General features: G+C 40.3%; 1 protein-coding gene across 1 annotated transcript; it reads left to right on the top strand.

The window, feature by feature from the left end:
- The first annotated feature begins 766 nt into the window (after nucleotides 1-766).
- Nucleotides 767-18203, top strand: LOC110293674 (arylacetamide deacetylase-like 4). Its single transcript, XM_021161546.1, has 4 exons — nucleotides 767-934; nucleotides 6691-6910; nucleotides 16149-16212; nucleotides 17429-18203. The coding sequence occupies exons 1-4, from the start codon at nucleotides 767-769 to the stop codon at nucleotides 18201-18203; spliced, it is 1227 nt and encodes a 408-aa protein (XP_021017205.1).
- Nucleotides 18204-19374: the final 1171 nt, after the last annotated feature.

Raw genomic sequence — 19374 nt, 5'->3', positions numbered from 1 at the left:
AGGCCAGGCGAGGCCAGGCGAGGCCAGGCGAGGCCAGGAGTCTGGCTCCAGCGGTCAGAGACTTGTTTAGCCAACTCAAGGCTGGGGAAAGAGCACAGGAGTGATTATTTGTTTACCAGTACACATGTGTGCTGGTCAGAGAAAAACATGGAATTCAGTTCTCTGTTTCCAGCATGTGTGTCTTCCACATCAACTCAAGTTGTGAGATTTGGTGGCAAGTACTTTATTTCACCTGCTGAACATCTTCCTGGTTACTACTTGATGCTTTTAATCAGAAGATTCTCTGAAAATATCTGCGTCCTGCTTTGAAACCCTAAACAGTAGGAACACAGTGAACCAAGGAGTTGGGTTGGGAAATTCTTTGCTTACTCTAGCCAGACTCTTTTTTTTTTTAACGAGATACATACAATTGAAGGGTCAGGATATTAGGATTGCATAAGCCACATCAGACCTCATCCTGGAGCCACAGTTTTCGGGATGCTGCGAATCTGTGATCCTAGTGTTCTGCGGAAGTCCTATTCTCAGATTTTCCTTGGAAAGTTAGGAGAAAATTTTTCAGTCTTTTTGTCTCTCTGGAGCAAAACTTTCTGCCTCTTCATTGGCTGACTTAGGTGGATTGCTGAGAAACTGGTCAGGTGACTGTGTCAGATGTATTCTGAGTGTGTGACGGCAGCTGTTGGTAAAACTAGATCCCGTGCTCTTTCCACAAGTTCTGAGATAAGGTCTTCATGACAGCAGTTCCTAGGGCCTCTGGAGCATCTGGATCATGGCTGATTTTTGGCTAGTGCTGATAGGAGGGCTGCTCACATTCTTCCTGGGAGTCTTTGTATGGGTTTTCATCCAGCACCTTCTCACTATTGAAATTCCACCTACCCTGAAGCATCCAGTCAAGTTATGGATTTTGCATTTGATTTTCCAGTATTTCATAACTTTGGTGAGTCTTCCCTTGGGCCGTACCATGAATTGGTGGGTGTTCTTTGTACCTTACTTTTTCCCTCTCATGTCTCTCTCTTCATTCTCAAGATTCTCCTAAAACTGGGTTGGGGAAGTCTTTCATATCCTACCCCTCATCATCTTCCCCGTCCTTATTCCTCCTCCTCCTTTATTTATTTATTTATATTTAAAATCTAGCTGCTGCCCCTTTCCAGTACCCCGTCTCACAGTTCCTCATCCCATTTCTCCTCTCCCTTGTCTCCAAATGGATGCTCTCCACCACCTGGCTTCCCATCTCCCTGGGACCTCAAGTCTTTTGAGGATTAAGGGCATCTTGCTCCACTGAAGTTAGACAAGAAAGTCCTTTGCTATATATGTGTCCGGGAGCCTCAGAGCAGCTTGTGTGTGGCTCAGTGGGGAAAGGGAATTCCAAGACTCTTCCCCCTTTTATTTACTACACATTTCACCTTCTTCTTTACTTCCTTCTTTTTTCTTTCTCCTCCCTTCAACTTGCTATTTTGCTAATTGTTTTTGTTTTGTTTTGTTTTGTTTTTGAGACAGGACTTCTCTGTATAGCCCTGGCTATCCTGGAACTCACTCTGTAGACCAGGCTGGCCTAGAACTCAGAAATCTGCCTGCCTCTGCCTACAAAGTGCTGGGATTAAAGGTGTGTGCCACCATGCCCAACTCTGCTATTTTTCTTTTTCCTTGAGGTGGCAGCTCACAATGTAGTCTAGCCTAGCCTTAGCCCTATACTTGCCATCCCTACTCCATCTCCTGAGGACAGAAACTATAAGAAGCATCACTACTATTGTCTATGAAGCTCTTTTCTGCAGACTAAGAAAATAATTTCAGACCCAGTTACTGCACATTAAGGCCTGATAGATATAAAAGCACCTTCAGCCACAGCCTCCTCTTTCTCCATTTTTCCATGTCTTTGTCTCCAGATGACTTCCTTTCATCCACATGAGACTGTGAGGATAGAGATGAATTTACTCAGCTTTGTTTCAAATGCAGATCAAGCTGTCTTTGATGATATCCATGTAATAGATTTATCTAGCCCTCTAGTGTAGTTGCACTGGACAATTGTGCTCTGGGATAGCCATCTGAATTGGGGTCATCCCCATCTGGGTTTAGGACAAGAAACAAGTTTGGCTTATATGAGAAGTGGGCTATAGGATTGAGTTCTGATGTTCCAATTCTAAGTGGAATTCTAGTAGTAGCTAGAAAGTTCACAGTGATTACCTCAGAAGACAGCTAACTGCAGGGGAAATTGTGACAAGTGTTTAGCCAGGTTTTCTGGGTAGCATGCTGCTGTGTTCTCACTGACACAATAGCCATTGGTTAACTTCTTTTTGCCTCAAAGTTCTCATCAGATATGAAGCAATGGCATCTGAATCACCAGGTTGGTGAAAGCCTAAGATGACACTTGATAAGACTCCATAGGTTTTGATAAGTGGTAAAAACTTATATTCCTCTCCTGTGAGGATTTTTTTTTAAACCATGAACAATGGGTCACGTTAGAGGAACAAGTAAGGATTACAGGCTAATTTGAACTTCTGGCAATACAAATGAGGATCTTGGGTCTCTCAACGTACAGAAATATGTGGAACTTTCCAACCTTACTGCTTCAATATAGAAATAGTCCCTAAGCACCTGCTGATGCTGTTTTGCTACATGTGTTCCCAGGAGATGTACCCTGTAGATAAAGGCAGGCCTCCAAGAGATATCATAGAAATTGCACATATTACATTGCAGTAAGTGTAGGCACATCCCTTCATAGTAAGGCTGGACAAGACAATCGAGTAGGAGGAAAAGGGTCCCAAAAGCAGACAAAAGAATCAGAGACAGTCCTAGTTAGCATTTTTTAGGACTTCCACAAAACCACCAAAGTACACACCTGAAACAAATATACAGACTTATACAAGCTCCCTTGTTGTTAAATCACTCTCTAATAGCTCTACGAGGCCTGATTAGTTAATTCTGTGGGTTTTTTGTGGTTTCCTTGATTCTTCTGGCTCCTATAATTCTTCCTTTCTCTATTCCTCAGGATTCCCTGAACTCTGCCTACTCTTTGGCTATGGGTCTCTTGTCTGTTCACATCAGTTGCTGGATGAGGCCTTTCTGGTGACAATTATGCTAGGCTCTGATCTATGAGTGTATCATAGTATCATTAAGAATAATTTCCTTGATCCCCTCCTCCCTTTTGTTTTTCATCACAGAAATGTAGTGTGTCACAGTTTGCCCCACACTATACACATCTGTCCACATAGCTTCACTTGCCAATGTTCATCGTAATGAGTTGTTGGTCTGGTTTGGCATCTTTGTCTTCTATCACATAAATACTGGATTCTCACTGGGTTACCTCCCGGTTATCCTGCTGTTGCTCTGTGTCATGGAGGTCCATCTGGCCCAAAGCTCTGCCTTCACCACCAGGGCCAGCTCCACTATGTTGTCCAGGTGATGTACAGGGCCTCCTTTCCTGAGTACCAGTGAAGGGGTAGTGATAGCTCTTCCACTTTGATGAACTTAGGGGAGCTCTCCTGACTATGAGAGGGTGTGAGGGGTGAGTCAGGGGAGAACATCACCCCCAAGTCCACTCCCCCTCATGGGAGATGAGTGATGGGGCCAGCTCTTACTGGCACTATCCCTCTGAGTCAGCTCACCTGTGCCCCCGCCACCAGGGCCAGCTCTCCTATGTTGCACAGGTGAGGCATAGGTCACACTCTCCTGCTCTCATGAGCCTGGGTCCAGCTCTGCTGACTGCCACAGGTAGTGAATGGTGGGGAGGAGGGGAGTTATCATCTTTGCATCAGTACCACCTCATGGCAGACTAGTGGCAGGGTCAGCTCTTCCACACTCATGTCCTAGAGCTAGCTCACCTGTGATCCAGCCACCAAGGCCAGCTCTACTGTATTGCCTGGGTGAGGTGCAGGGACTAGTCTTCCATGGGGCCATTCTCCAGAGTGCTGCAGCCAGTGAGGGGTATGGCCAGTTCTGCACAGCCCTTGGATTTCTATGTGGTCCCAGGTGGCTTCCCAAACTATGGATGTTCCCATAGTCTACAGAGGTAATATAGGGGTGGAGCCATGGACATCCACACTGACCTCTGACACTGCATGGTCATGGTCTCAGAGATAGCCATCAGCAGCAGCATGGGCTGGAACTTCACAGTGGCTTTTGGTGGCAGGGATAGCTATTCACAACAGGTTATTCCTCTCTACTCTCATATATCCAGTTCTGTTTCTCTTCATAATGCTCACATTGTTCTGCTTCTATTTCTCTCTCATTTGTTCACCACATACTTACACATTGCGGTGACTACAGCTTCATGTGGGCCATGTGGTGGTTGGTGGGTCTCTGGGTGACTTACTCTGCTCATGCTACACAGTGTGACAGCTAGCAGCCCTCTAGGTGTGGCATGGCAGCAGGAAGGTCTTACTATTCCCACACCACACGGTGGGGAAATATTTGGTACTCTACATATGAACCGGGCTTTTGAATGCATTTCTCCCCCAGCAACACACATAACACCTTCTGGCACTATGAAAGATAGCCAGTAAGGAGAGAACTTCCACCTCCAGCCCAGCTTTATTTCTCTATATACTACAATCAGACCATGTGGTCTTTTTAGCATGAGTCTTACTATCTAGGCCTGGCATGTATCCAACAGCAGTGGTCAGAGCTTTTATGTTTTATAGGCCTCATGTATCTCCCTGGCCAACAATTTGTAGGACAACCCAACCCTAGAAACTGGGGATTTTAATTTAGCTAACTTGTAAGTTCTGGCAATGCCCTTTTCACCTCTGCAGGTTGCCTCTTGTACTTAAGCTCTTGAACTGTTGTTTTAATAATCTATTAAAAATTCATGGGCTGGAGAGATGACTCAGCAGTTAAGAACATTGGCTGCTCTTCCAGAGGCCCTGAATTCAATTTCCAGCAACCACATGGTGATTCACAACCATCTGTAATGGGATCTGATGCCTGCTTTTGGCATACATGTGTACATGCACATAGAGTACTCATATACATAAAAATAAATAGTGAAAAAGAATTCATACAGGCCCAGTCAGACTGTTTGGTAGGGGTTGTGTCAATGAACCTGCTTGTGTTCTCCCCAGTTTGGCACAGTAGTTTGTAAAGTGACCACTCTTGTCACTGTCGATGCTCTGTGGGTGCCCACACTTAAAAATGAATTGTGGGAGATGCTTCAAGGAGGCTTTGATACATATAGGCTTAGGTGGAAGTGCTTGCAAGAATCCTTTGGTAGTGTCTACCTGGGAATATTTTTATTACTCCTTGAAATCCATAGGCTCTCTGAAGTGTACATGTAGTTGCTCATCCACATCTATTCTCCACCCTGGGATAAAGGTGTACCCAGCTGTTTAGCCTGTCCTATGATTATCTAAGATTTAAAAAAAAATGATCTCAGCATTATTTAAAGTATTTTGTGCCTGTCTGTCCCAGTTCCATATTGTTCCTCTCTTTATCAAGTTAGTTGTACAGTAGGTGGTAAACATGGCAAGGTGGGGTGTGAAAACCTGCCAGTATCCCAGGAGTCCAAGAATAGCTGCCTCTCTTTTACATTTGTAGACACTGGGTGTTGTAGAATTTTCTCAATTCCTTTGTCAGACATACATCTCTTACTGGACCATAGCAAATTCCAAGAATTTTACTATAGTGTCTGCTGTCACTCTCCATCCTCATGTCTTTAAGTACACCTACATGCCATTTAGATGCTTTTCTAAATTTGTAGAACACTAAGAGATTATCAATCTGGCATCTATGTCATGAAGTAGTGTTTTTTGTTTTCAGTTTTGCTTTTTGTTTGCTTTTTTTTGTTTTTTGTTTTGTTTTTTCAGGAGGATGAGTAGGACAATAAAAGCTGGTCCTTGGTCACCATCCCATGACAAATAGTATGACTATGAAGGTTTCTTTAGGGTATGATTCTCAGGGTGTACTGTTAATGGTCCCAGATAATTGGAAATTGACCTTGAGATACAGGAGCTAAGAAAACATTGAAAAGCTAAAAAAATTGCAGGATAAGGTATAATAGTATGAAAATGTTTCATCACTTGTCTTAGTTATCTGGTTCTCTCATTTTGAGTCACCTCCATGTTGTCTCTGTCCATTTTCTCACCTCTGTGGACTTGATGGGGCCACCTCAAACTGGTTGATTTAGCTTGAGCCAAGGAGCAATGGTTGTACCCATTATTGGAGTTTGGGAAGGCCTTGATCAATGATACCAGCAATGTTATATGTGCTATATATATATATAATATATATATATATATATATATATATATTCTATATTAGTACAAAAAGCAAGCAGGCCTATGTTCATAAGTCAGAAAATCCAGCTAAGTTCACTCCTCAGGAGCCTATTATGAAGATATTTATCAGGGTCACCCCATAAGAACTTAACACATGAAGATACACCATTTCCACTAATATTGCCCACCTCTTAACACTGGCACTAGCAATAGAATTTGAATATGAGATTTGATGGAGGCCAGCACTTCAATCACAGCAATGTATTATTCAATTGGGACTTTTAGAGAAAAAAAATTGAACACTCTCTCCTATCTGAAAAGAATCCACAATCATTGATGTCCTTATGACTCTTTTGCACATGTATGAAGCAGGTAAGAAATGGTGAACACACCTGAGTGATGCTAAGTGTCTTCAGCATCAACACAACCACCTCACACTCTCATAGCCCTCAAATTCATGTCTTTTTTTTCCCACTTTCTACAGGGGACCATACTAGAGAAACTGAGAATTTGTTCCATGCCTGCAATTTTACAGTTTTTTCAAGACCTAATAATAATAAAAAAGAAAGTTCCAAATGTGATAGTGACTGACACACGTTTTGGGACAGTCCCTGTGAGGCTGTTCAGGCCCAAAGAGGTGTCTTCCAAACCCCGGCGAGGCATCATATTCTACCATGGAGGAGGTGCAGTATGTGGAAGTCTGGGTAAGGAGCTTCCATGTGTGGTGGGGAGGATGGTCCTCAGCAAAGGTAAGAACTTGCACATATTCTCATGAGGACTTGTCAGGATGGAGTTAATTCAGTAGTAGTTGGACATTCTTTTTCTTTTTCCTTTTTTTTTTTAAATTTATTTTTTACTTTTTCACTTTACATCCCTCTCACTGCCCTCTTCCCAGTCACCCCTCCCACACACCTCCCCTCTTCACTTTCTCCTCACAGTGTCAGAAGCCAACAAATAGAAGCTAAAAACTAGCAGGTAATCTTAATGAGATGGGTCTGCCTTAGATTAAAATCTATGATGGATATGCTTTCATAGGCAAAGCTCAGGAGAAATCCATTTTAGGAAATTTTTCTGCTATTAATATGCTTTTCCTGTAATATCTCTATCTCTATATCTAGATACCTATATATCTAATCATATATCTAGGCCTATCTATCTATCTATCTATCTATCTATCTATCTATCTATCTACTAATCTATCTATCTATCTATCTATCTATCTATCTATCTATCTATCTATCTATCTATCTATCTAAAATAGTCACTAGGTATTAGCCCACATGTTTGAGCAGATTTCTATAGAATAGCGAAGATGTACTATCTTGTAGTGTTATAGAGACAAATAGAGAAGAATTCTACAGAATTCATTATTTGATTCAAATAATTTTAGGAAGAATGTTTTTAGAGATGGTCTCAGTTGCTAGAAAGATATAATAAAGTTAGAATAAAAAATAGAATATGGATACCCAAATACTGACAGGAGAGTGCTGGTATCACAGGGGTGTGGAAACACCTGTAAGCAAAAATAAGACCAAAAACTCTGCTCCAAGGGACACAGGAACTGAGGAGAAGCCAGAGATAGGATCCTTCTGGTTTGCATCTGTGCCCCAGAGATGACATTGTGCCATAGCTCTCCATACCGAAATTTCTCCCAGAGAGAACAGGTCTTCCAGGAGTACTGACACACAGGCTTGCAGGAGGAACAAGTCACAGTCAGAGACAGCAAAACCAGCTAACACCAGAGATAACCAGATTGTGAGACACAAGGGCAAGAACATAAGCAACAGAAACCAAGGCTACTTGGCATCATCAGAACCAAGTTCTCCCACAACAGCAAATCCTGGAAAACCCAAAACACCAGAAAAACAAGACTCTGATTTAAAATCACATCTCATGATGATGATTGAGGACTGTAAGAAGGACATAAATAATTCCCTTAAAGAAATACAGGAGAACACAGGTAAACAGCTACAAGCCCTTAAAGAGGAAACATAAAAATCCCTTAAAGAATTACAGGAAAACACAAGCAAACAGGTGAAGAAATTGAGCAAAACCATTCAGAATCTAAAAATGAAAATAGGGACTATAAAGATACCACAGAGACAATCCTGGAGATAGAAAACCTGGGAAAGAGATCAGAAGTCATAGATGCAAGCATCACCAACAGAATACAAGAGATAGAAGAGAGAATCTCAGGTACAGATGATACTGTAGCAAACATTGACACAATAGTAAAAGAAAATGTAAAATGCAAAAAGCTCCCAACCCCAAACCTCCAGGAAATACAGGACACAAAGAGAAGACCTAACCAAAGTGTAATAGGTATAGGATAGAGTGAAGATTCTCAATTTAAAGGGCCAGCAAATATCTTCAACAAAATTATAGAAGAAAACTTTCCCAACCTAAAGAAATAGATGCCCATGAACACACAAGAAGCCTACAGAATCCCAAATAGATTGGACCAGAAAAGAAATTACTCCTGTCACATAACAGACAAAACACCAAATACACAAAACAAAGAGAATATTAAAAGCAGTAAGGGAAAAAGATCAAGTAACATATAAAGGCAGACCTATCAGAATTACACCAGACTTCTCACAAGAGACTATGACAGCTAGAAGATCCTGGGCAGATGTCGTACAGACCCCAAGAGAACACAAATGCCAGCCCAGATAACTATACCCAGCAGACCTCTCAATTACCATAGATGGGGAAACCAAGATATTCCATGACAAAACCAAATTTACCCAATATCTCTCCACAAATCCAGCCCTACAAATGATAATAGATGAAAAAACTACAACACAAGGAGGGAAACTACTCCCTAGAAAAAGCAAGAAAGTAATTTTCTTTAAGAAAACCCAAAAGAAGATAGCCACAGAGATATAATTCAAACTTTAAAAACAAAAATAACAGGAAGCAACAATTATTATTCCTTAATATCTCTTAACATCAATGAACTCAATTCCCCAATAAAAAGACATAGACTAATAGACTGGATACATAAACAGGACCCAGCATTTTGCTGCATATAGGAAATGTACCTCAGTGACAAAGACAGATACTAGCTCAGAGTAAAGGGCTGTAAAACAATTTTCCAAGCAAATGGTTCCAGGACATAAGGTGGAGTAGGCATTCTAATATGGATAAAATTGACTTTCAACCAAAAGTTGTGAAAAAAAGATAGGAAAGGGCACATCATACTCATCAAAGGAAAAATCTACCAAGAAGAACTCTTAATTCTGAACATCTATACTCCAAATACAAGGGCTCCCACATTCATAAAAGAAACTTTACTAAAGCCCAAAGCACACATTGTACTTCACACAATAATAGTGGGAGACTTCAACACTCCACTGTCAACAATGGACAGATAACAGAAAGCGAAATGAAACAGAGACACATTGAAATTAACAGAAGTAATGAACCAAAAGGATTTAACAGATGTGTAGAAACATTTTATTCTAAAACAAAAGAATATACCTTCTTCTCAGCACCTCATGGTACCTTCTCCAATGTTGACCATCTAATTAGTCACAAAACAGGCCTCAACAGATACAAAAATATTGAAATTATTCCAGGCATTCTATCAGATCATCATGGACTAAGGCTGGTCTTCAATAACAACAAGAACAACAGAAAGCCAACATACGCATGGAAGCTGAGCAATGCCCTACTCTGTGATAACTTGGTCAAAGAAGAAATAACGAAAAATTAAAGACTTTTTAGAATTTAATGAAAATGAAGGCACAACATACCAAAACTTATGGGACACAATGAAGGCAGGGCTAAGAGGAAAGCACATAGCTTTGAGGGCTTCCAAAAACAAACTGGAGAGAGCATACACTACCAGCTTAACAGCAAAGCTGTAAAGCTAAAAGCTCTAGAAGCAAATACACTTAAGAGGAGGAGATGGTAGGAAATAATCAAACTCAGGGCTGAAATCAACCAAGTAGAAACAAAAAGAACTATACAAAGAATCAACAAAACCAGGAGCTGGATCTTTGAGAAAATCAACAAGATAGATAAGCCCTCAGCCAGACTAGCCAGAGGGCATGGAGACAGTATCTAAAATAAAAAATTCAGAAATGAAAAGGGAGATATCACAACAGAAACTGAGGAAATTCAAAAAGTTTTTTCCTACAAAAGCCTATATTCATCAAAATTGAAAAATCTGGATGAAATGGAGAATTTTCTAGATGGATACCATATACCAAAGTTAAGTCATGATCAGATAAAGCATCTAAAAGGTCCCACAACCCCCAAAGAAATAGAAGCAATCATTCAAAGTTTCCCAACCCCACTCCAAAAAATCCCACCCAGGACCAGTTTAGTGCAGAATTCTATCAGACCTTCAAAGAAGACCTAATACCAATATGCTACAAACTATTCCACAAAATAGAAACAGAAGGCACACTATCCAATTTTTTCTATTATGCCACAGTTACACTGATACCAAAACCACACAAAGACCCAACTAAGAAAGAGAACTTCAGACCACTTTCCCTTATGAATAACAATGCAAAAATACTCAATAAAATTCTTGCCAATCATATCCAAGAACACATCAAAATAGTCATGCATCATGATCAAGTATGCTTCATCCCAGGGATGTAAAGATGATTCAATATATATGGAAATCCATCAACGTAATCCACTACATAAACAAACTCAAAGAAAAAAACCACGTGATCATTTCATTAGATGCTGAAAAAGCTTTTGACACAATTCATCATTCCTTCATGTTTAAAGTCTTGGAAGATCAGAAATTCAAGGCCCATACCTAAATATAGTAAAAGCAATATAGAGCAAACTAGCAACCAACATCAAACTAAATGGAGAGAAACTTGAACAATTCCACTATAATTAGGGACTAGACACAGCTGCCTACTCTCTCCCTATCTATTCAATATAGTACTTGAAGTTCTAGCTAGAGCAATTGGACAACAAAAGGAGGCCAAAGGGACAGAAATTGGAAAGGAAGAAGCCAAAACTATCACTATGTGCAGATAGCATATTTAAGAGATCCCTCAAAATTCCACCAGAGAACTCCTACAACTGATAATCAACTTCCGCAAAGTGGCTGGATATAAAATTATCTTAAACAAATCAGTAGCCTTCTAATACTCAAAGGATAATAATGCTGAGAAAGAAATTAGGAAATGATACCCTTCACAATAGTTACAAACAATATAAAATGTGTTGGTGTGACTCTAACCAAACAAGTGAAACATCTGTACAACAAGAACTTCAAGTCTCTGAAGAAAGAAATTGAAGAAGATCTCAGAAGATGGAAAGATCTCCCATGCTCATTGATTGACAGGTTTAATATAGTAAAAGTGGTCATATTGCCGAAAGTACTCTACAGATTCAATACAATCCTTATCAAAATCCAAACTCTATTCTTCAAAGAGTTAGAAAGAGCCATTCTCAAACTCATTTGTAATAAGAAAAAACCCAGGATATTGAAAGCTATTCTCAACAATAAAAAGAACTTCTGGTGGAATCATCATCCCTGACCTCAAGCTGTACTACAGAGCAATAGTTATTAAAAACTGGTATTGGTACAGTGACAGGTAGGTAGATCAATGGAATAGAATTGAAGACCCAGAAATGAACCTACACACCTATGATCACTTGATCTTTGACAATGAAGCTAAAACCATCCAGTGGAAAAAAGACAGTATTTTCAACAAATTGTGCTGGTCAACTGGAGGTCAGCATGTACACATATGCAAATTGATCCATTCTTATCTCCTTGTACAAAGCTCAAGTCCAAGTGGATCAAGGGCCTCCACATAAAATCAGATACACTGAATCTAATAGAAGAGAAAGTGGGGAAAAGACATCCACTGTTTGGCTGTGGGTGTGTGTATCTGTCTGAGTCAGCTTCTGGATGGAGCCTCTCAGAGGACAACATGCTCCCCTCTACAAGCATAACAGAGTATCATTAGTAGTGTTAGTGACTGGTTCTTGCCCATGGAATGGGTCTTAAGTTGGGCCAGTGAGTGGTTCTCAGTCTGTTCTTCCCCTTGTGCCTATGTTACTTGTAGACAGGATACATTTTTGGTTGAAAGTTTTGTGGGTGGGTTGGTGTCTCTATCACTCCACCAGTGTTCCTCTCTGTCTACAGAAGAAGGCCTCTTCAGGTTTCATATCCCCAGTGTAGTGAGTTATGGCTAAAGTCAATCCCAATGATTCTTAGGCACATCCATTATCCCAGGTCACTGTCTCATCCTGGAGATGCCCCATACTTCCTCATCCCCATCAGTTGCTGATTTCCTTTCATTTTCATGCCATCTAGCCTTCTCTCCTGTCTTTCCTCACATCTAATCCTGAATCTTCATTCCCCTATCCATCCCCCTCTCTTCCAGCTCATTCTCTCCCTCTGCCTCTTATGACTATTTTATTCCACCTTCTAAGTGAGATTTAAACTTCCTCCTTATTGTTCAGAGTTTTGGAGTCTGTGGAATATAACATTGTACCTGTATTTTATGGCTAATATAAGTGAGTACATACCATACACATCCTTTGGAATTGTGTTGTTTCACTCAGCATGATATTCTCAAGTTCCATCCATTTGTCTTCAAAATTCATGTCTTGGTTTTTAATAACTGAATAGTATTCCATTGTGCAGATGTACCATATTTTCTTTATCTATCATTCAGTTGAGGGACATATAGGATATTTCCAGTCTCTGGCTATTACAAATACAGTTGCTATGAACATAGACAAGCAAGTATCTTTGTGAGATGTTGTGGCATCATTTGAGTATATGCCCAGGGGTGGTACAGCTAGGTCTTGAGGTAAAACTATTCCCAATTTTCTGAGAAAACACCAAGTTGTTTTCCAAAGTGGATGTACAAGTATGCACTCCCCTCACCTCTGCCAGTGCCTGACAAATACAGAGGTGGGTGCTGTCAGCCAACCATTGGACTGAGCATAGGGTACCCAGTGGAGGAGCTAGAGTAAGGACCCAAGGAGCTGAAGGAGTTTGCAGCTCCATAGGAGGAACAACAATATGAACCAACCAGTACTCCCAGAGATCCCAGGGACTAAACTACCAACAAAAGAGTACACATAGAGGGACCCGTGGCTCCAGCCACACATCTTGCAGAGGATGGCTTTGTCAGATATCCTATGAAGGTTCTATGTTCCAGTATATGGGAATGACAAGACAGTGGGTTGGTTGGTGAGCAAGGAGAGGGGTGGGGTGGGATAGGGAGTTTTTGGAGTGGAGATGAGGAAAGGGGATAACATTTAAAATATAAATAAAGAAAATATCTAATTGAAAAAGAAGTGTTTCCTTTGCTCCATATATTTACCAGTAGGTGGTATCTTTTGAGTTTTTGATATTAGCCATACTGCTGGGTAAAAGAACCTCACAGTTGTTTTGATTTGCATTTCCCTGATCACTAAGGACTTTGAACATTTCTTGAAGTGTGTCTCTGCCATTTGAGATTCCTCTGTTGAGAATTCTCTGTTTAGTTATATACCCCATTTTTAATTGGATCATTTGGGTTGTTGGTGACTAACTTCTTGATTTCTTTGTAAAATTTGAATATTAGCCCTCTGTCTGATGTAGGGTTAGTGAAAGTGAAAATACTTTCCCAATCTGTGGGCTGCCAATTTTCTCCTATTGAGAGTGTCCTTTGCCTTACAAAAGTTTTGCAGTTTCTTGAGGTCCAATTTATCAATTGTTGATCTTAGAACCCTAACCATTGGTGTTCTGTCCAGGAAAGTGTCTCTAGTACCAATGCATTCAAGGATATTTCCTACTTTCTAATCTATGAGATTTAGTGTGCCCAGTTTTAGTTGAGGTCTTTAGTCCATTGGACAAATTTTGTGCAGGATAATAAGTATCAATCTATTTTCATTTTTCTACATGTGGATATCCAGTTAGACCAGCACTAATTGTTGAAGATGCTACTATTCAGCAGTATTTCCTTTTCTATTGTATGGTTTTGGCTTCTTTATCAAAATCAAGTATCCATAGGTATGTGGATTTATCTCTGGGTCTTTGATTCAATTCCATTGATCAACTTGTTAACTATGATGTAGTTTTCCTCACTATTGCTCTGTAGTATAGCTTGAGGTCAGGGATGATTCCTCCTTAAGTTCTTGTATTTTTTAGGATTGGTTTGGTTATTCTGGGTTTGTTGGTTTTCCATATAAAGTTGAGAATTGTTCTTTCAAGGTCTATAAAAACTACATTGGAATTTTGATGGCGATTACAATCCTTAGATTGCTTTTGGCTAGATGGCCATTTTCATTAAGTTAATCCTACTGATCCATGTGCATGGGAGATTTTTCCATCTTCTGATGTCTTCCTCAATATCTTTCTTCAGGGACTTGAAGTTCTTGTCATACAGGTTTTTTACTTGTGTGGTTAGAGTTACATCAAGATATTTAATTCTATTCATGGCTATTGTCAAGGGCATTGTTTCCCTAATTTATTTGCCTGTTTATCATTTGTATAAAGGATGGCTACTAATATTTTGAGTTAATTTTGTATCCAGCCACTTTGCTGAAGTATTTATCAGCTATAGGAGTTTTCTTGTAGAATATTTGGGGCTGCTTATGTATACTATCATATCATCCACAAGTAGTGACACTTTGACATCTTCCTTTCCAATTTCTATCCCCTTGATCTCTTTTAGTTGTCTTATTTCTCTAGCTAGAACTTCAAGTACTATATTGAATAGATAGGGAGAGAGTGGGTAGCCCTGATTTTAGTGGAAATGCTTTAAATTTTTCTCCATTTAGGTTGATGTTGGCTATTTGCTTGCTGTATATTGCTGTGGTTATGTTTGGGTATATTCCCTGTGTCCCTGGTTTCTCTAATACTGTTATCATGAAGTGGTGTTGGGTTTTATCAAAGGCATTCTCTGCTTCTCATGAGTTAATCATGTGACTCTCTCTTTGAGTTTGTTTGTATTACATTGATGGATTTTCATATATTGAACCATCCCTCAGATAAAGCCTACTTGATCTTGATGGATGATGTCTTTGATGTGTTCCTGGATTCAGTTTGTGAGCATTTCATTGAGTATTTTTGAATCAGTATTCATAAAAGAAATTAGTCTAAAGTTCTCTTTCTTTATTAAGCTTTTAGTTTAGGTATTAGGGTTACTGTAGCCTCATAGAATGAGTTTGACAGAATACCTTGTGTTTCTATTTTGTAGAATAGTTTGAGCAGTCTTGTAGTTAGCTCTTCTTTGAAAGGCTGGCAGAATTCTTCACTAAAATAAGTGTTTTCTGTCTAGAAAATTAACATTTTCCAATTTTGTGGAGTTCAGGTTTTTGAAGTAATAACTAATGATTCTTTGAATTTTCTCATTGTCAGTTACTACATATCTCTTTTCATCCCTAGGTTTTCCATATCCAGATTATCCTCAGTTTATGCTTTCTTTACTGCTTCTATTTCCTCTTTCAGGTCTTGCATGGTTTTATTTATTACCCTCACCTGTTCATTTGTATTTGCCTGTATGTCCTTAGGGCTGTCTTGGCACTAGGTGTGATTCCTTCCTTCCCTCACTAGTTATAGTAGCAGACATCTCTGTCTTTTGATAACACTCTCAGATTCATGGACTTTCCTCAGCTTGTGTGGCTCATGGTGGGGAAAACACACTCACTTTATCTCCTTTTTTGTTAAACCCAAAATACAGTGACTTCATGTCTCAGTTTCTGTTTTAGTGTCATCTTCCCACCAGAAAGAGCCTTACAAACACACTTAAGAGCTTGTCACTAGCCTTTCCTACACCTCTGAATGTCATTCCTAATATTGTTCCCTGTGTTTCTTCCTGTCCTTAATATCTTGTAGGCACTGAACTTCTCTAAAGGTCAAAGATAAGGTGCAGCAAGGTGGCTTCTGTCCATGTCTTTGTGGTGGAATGTGCTTGGTTCTTGTCACAATTATTAACAGTGTGCCTTCCCTTACAGACTTTTACCATGGTCTGGGCAATGTCCTTGCCCATGAGACAAACTCAGTGGTCCTGTTGGTGGGGTGAGTAGCTTGATGTAGTTGGTGACTTATTAACAGAAATGAATGTTTGCCGGGGGACATTTTTTTTTTTGACTAGAGAGCAGATAAAGTTTCTCTTTTACTCACACCCTGCAAAACAGCAAAAGCCTGCATATATCTTCATTGCTGTGTAGTACATGAAATAGTGTAGTAGAGAGAATATGAATTTAGAGAGCACTGTGTGCCTATGTAGAGTTACTTAGCCATAGAGTAAATAAACCTGAAGAACACACAATATCATGAAGGAAGCTAGATAGTATAAAGTCATGTGTAAGCCTTAGCCAAAACTTTATACAAAGGGTGAAATTTATTTGTGAAGTTAATTAAAATGGAATGACTACATTCTAGAAATACAGATAAACCTATGAAACACTTAAGGAAGAACAGAGATGATAGATACACACCATAGCCTGGCCTTGCTCTGAGTGGAGGAGTGGTATTAAGGCTGTGTAATGTTGTGGGGTGGGCAAAGCTGGCCGAAGGTCAAGTTGAAGATGGAGGTTTCTGTGGTGTTGCTCTGGAAGGCATTCAGTTTTTCTCTGCTGTCCTGTTCTCATCTCCACTACTGTCTGACAGTGCTTCTGGCAGTTTCTGCAAGTCTGCCACTATTGTTATAAAGCTTCTGGCTGCTCCTTTGCCCATCGGCCATCTTTGGTTCTCATGGCTCTAACTCCACTGCTTGCAAGAATCTTCTTATTCCTCTGCTATTGTTCTGTTGCCACTGGTTTGATGTCACCATTGCCAGTATTTTCTACCTTGCTGCATACAGCTCATCTAAAAGAGCTTCCTCATGAAAGTAGACAAGAAAATACACAAAGAGTGGTTAGCAGTGATTTTTTTATCAGTGCTCCACACATGCTCAATACATCAGGGAGAACTTAGTCTGGAGAGAGATGTGGCCAGCAAGGTTCCAATAGCCTTGACTGGATCTTTACTGGATTGTGTGCTTCCTAAGGCAACAGCTTTGAATTTCCCTGTTCCATGAATCATGGTGTAGAATGGAATAGAAATCTCTAACCATCTTTAGTCTAGATAGGTTACCTCAAGTCCATGTAAGAGAAACGAGGATAGACATTTTTTATTAGGGTCATTTGGCACAACATTTTTTCTCTTATGTGATAATAGATAATGCTGTTTGCAATGGACTCCAGTGACCTGTCTGTATATAATTATGCCCTATTCCCTCTTTTCTCCCTAGGTACCGCAAGCTTCCTGACCATCATCATCCTGCTGTTTACCTGGATTGCCTGAATGCTTCCATCCACTTCCTGAAGAACCTTCAAACCTATGGGGTAGATCCCTCCCGGGTGGTGATCTCTGGAGAAAGTATTGGAGGTTGGACTGTGGCCACTGTCACTCAGGCTTTGGTTAGTCAAGCCATGCTTCCCCAGATTAGAGCTCAAGTGCTGATTACCCCAGGTTTGCAGGGCATTAATTTCCAGTTACCATCATACCAGCAGAAACAAAATGTCCCATTGCTCACCAGAGACTTAACGATTACATTTATGTGTAGATACCTAAGCATTGACCTGTCTTGGAAAAATGCCATAGTGACAGGATCTTGTGTGCCCCTGGACACCTGGAAAAAGTACAGCAAGTGGCTCAGCTCTGATAATATTCCCAAAAGGCTTAAGAGCAAAAACTTCCATCCAGAGTTTCTGGAACCTTTCAGTGAGACTGCCTATCTAGAAACGAAGCATGTTTTCGATGTAAACATCTCACCTCTCCTAGCAGATGACAAGGTCATTGCTCAACTTCCAGACACATTTCTGGTGAGCTGTGAGCATGATGTTCTCCGGGATGATGCCTTGCTCTACAAGAAGCGCTTGGAAGACCAGGGGGTTCCTGTGTCCTGGTACCATGCGGAGGATGGCTTTCATGGATGCATCAGTTTGTTTGATAAGCAGCCTTTCTCTTTCCCCTGCTCCATGGATGTTTTAAATGCTGTCATCAGTTACATTAAGGGTGTATGATGGTGACTGTGATGCTTGAATGAAATAAAGAAAGAATGGCTTGTATTTGGCTCTTTTATGATGAATTTCTTTTTTTTTTTTTTTTTTTTTTAGTATTTTTTTATTACGTATTTTCCTCAATTACATTTCCAATGCTATCCCAAAAGTCCCCCATGTCCTCCCCACAGCCCCCTACCCACCCATTCCCACTTTTTGGCCCTGGCATTGCCCTGTACTGGGGGTTATAAAGTTTGCATGTCCAATGGGCCTCTCTTTCCAGTGATGGCAGACTAGGCCATCTTTTGATACATATGCCGCTAGAGTCAAGAGTTCCTGGGTACCGGTTAGTTCATAATGTTGTTGCACCTACAGGGTTGCAGATCTCTTTAGCTCCTTGAATACTTTCTCTAGCTCATCCATTGGGGGCCCTGTGATCCATCCATGAGCTGACTGTGAGCATCCACTTATGTGTTTGCTAGGCCCCAGTCTAGTCTCACAAGAGACAGCTATATCAGGGTCCTTTCAGCAAAATCTTCCTAGTGTATGCAATGGTGTCATCATTTGGAGGCTAATTATGGGATGGATCCCTGGATATGGCAGTCTCTAGATGGNCTATCCTTTTGTCTCAACTCCAAACTTTGTCTCTGTAACTCCTTCCATGGGTTATTGTTTCCAGTTCTAAGAAGGGGCAAAGTGTCCACACTTTGGCATTTGTTCTTCTTCAGTTTCATGTGTTTTGCAAATTGTATCTTATATCTCTGGTATACTAAGTTTCTGGGCTAATATCCACTTATCAGCGAGTACATATCATTTGAGTTCTTTTGTGATTGGGTTACCTCACACAGGATGATGCCCTCCAGGTCCAACCATTTGCCTAGGAATTCTATAAATTCATTCTTTTTAATAGCTGAGTAGTACTCCATTGTGTAAATGTACCTTATTTTAGGTATCCATTCCTCTGTTGAGGGGTATATGGGTTCTTCCCAGCTTCTGGCTATTATAAATAAGGCTGCTATGAACATCGTGGAGCATGTGTCCTTCTTAATAGTTGGAACATCTTCTGGACATATACCCAGGAGGGGTAATGCAGGATCCTCTGGTAGTACTATGTCCAATTTTCTGAGGAACTGCCAGATTGATTTCCAGAGTGGTTGTACAAGCTTGCAATCCCACCAACAATGGAGGAGTGTTC

Source organism: Mus caroli, chromosome 4 (assembly GCF_900094665.2).
Source record: "Mus caroli chromosome 4, CAROLI_EIJ_v1.1, whole genome shotgun sequence".
In the NCBI taxonomy this organism is placed as follows: domain Eukaryota; kingdom Metazoa; phylum Chordata; class Mammalia; order Rodentia; family Muridae; genus Mus; species Mus caroli.
This window is presented reverse-complemented; position numbering and strand designations above follow the sequence as displayed.

Excerpts from the sequence above, each read along its gene's own strand:
- LOC110293674 (XM_021161546.1), top strand. The coding sequence starts at position 767 with ATGGCTGATTTTTGGCTAGTGCTGATAGGAGGGCTGCTCACATTCTTC. Across the intron at positions 935-6,690 it reads TCCAGTATTTCATAACTTTG|GGGACCATACTAGAGAAACT; the intron begins GTGAGTCTTCCC and ends CACTTTCTACAG. Across the intron at positions 6,911-16,148 it reads TGCAGTATGTGGAAGTCTGG|ACTTTTACCATGGTCTGGGC; the intron begins GTAAGGAGCTTC and ends CTTCCCTTACAG.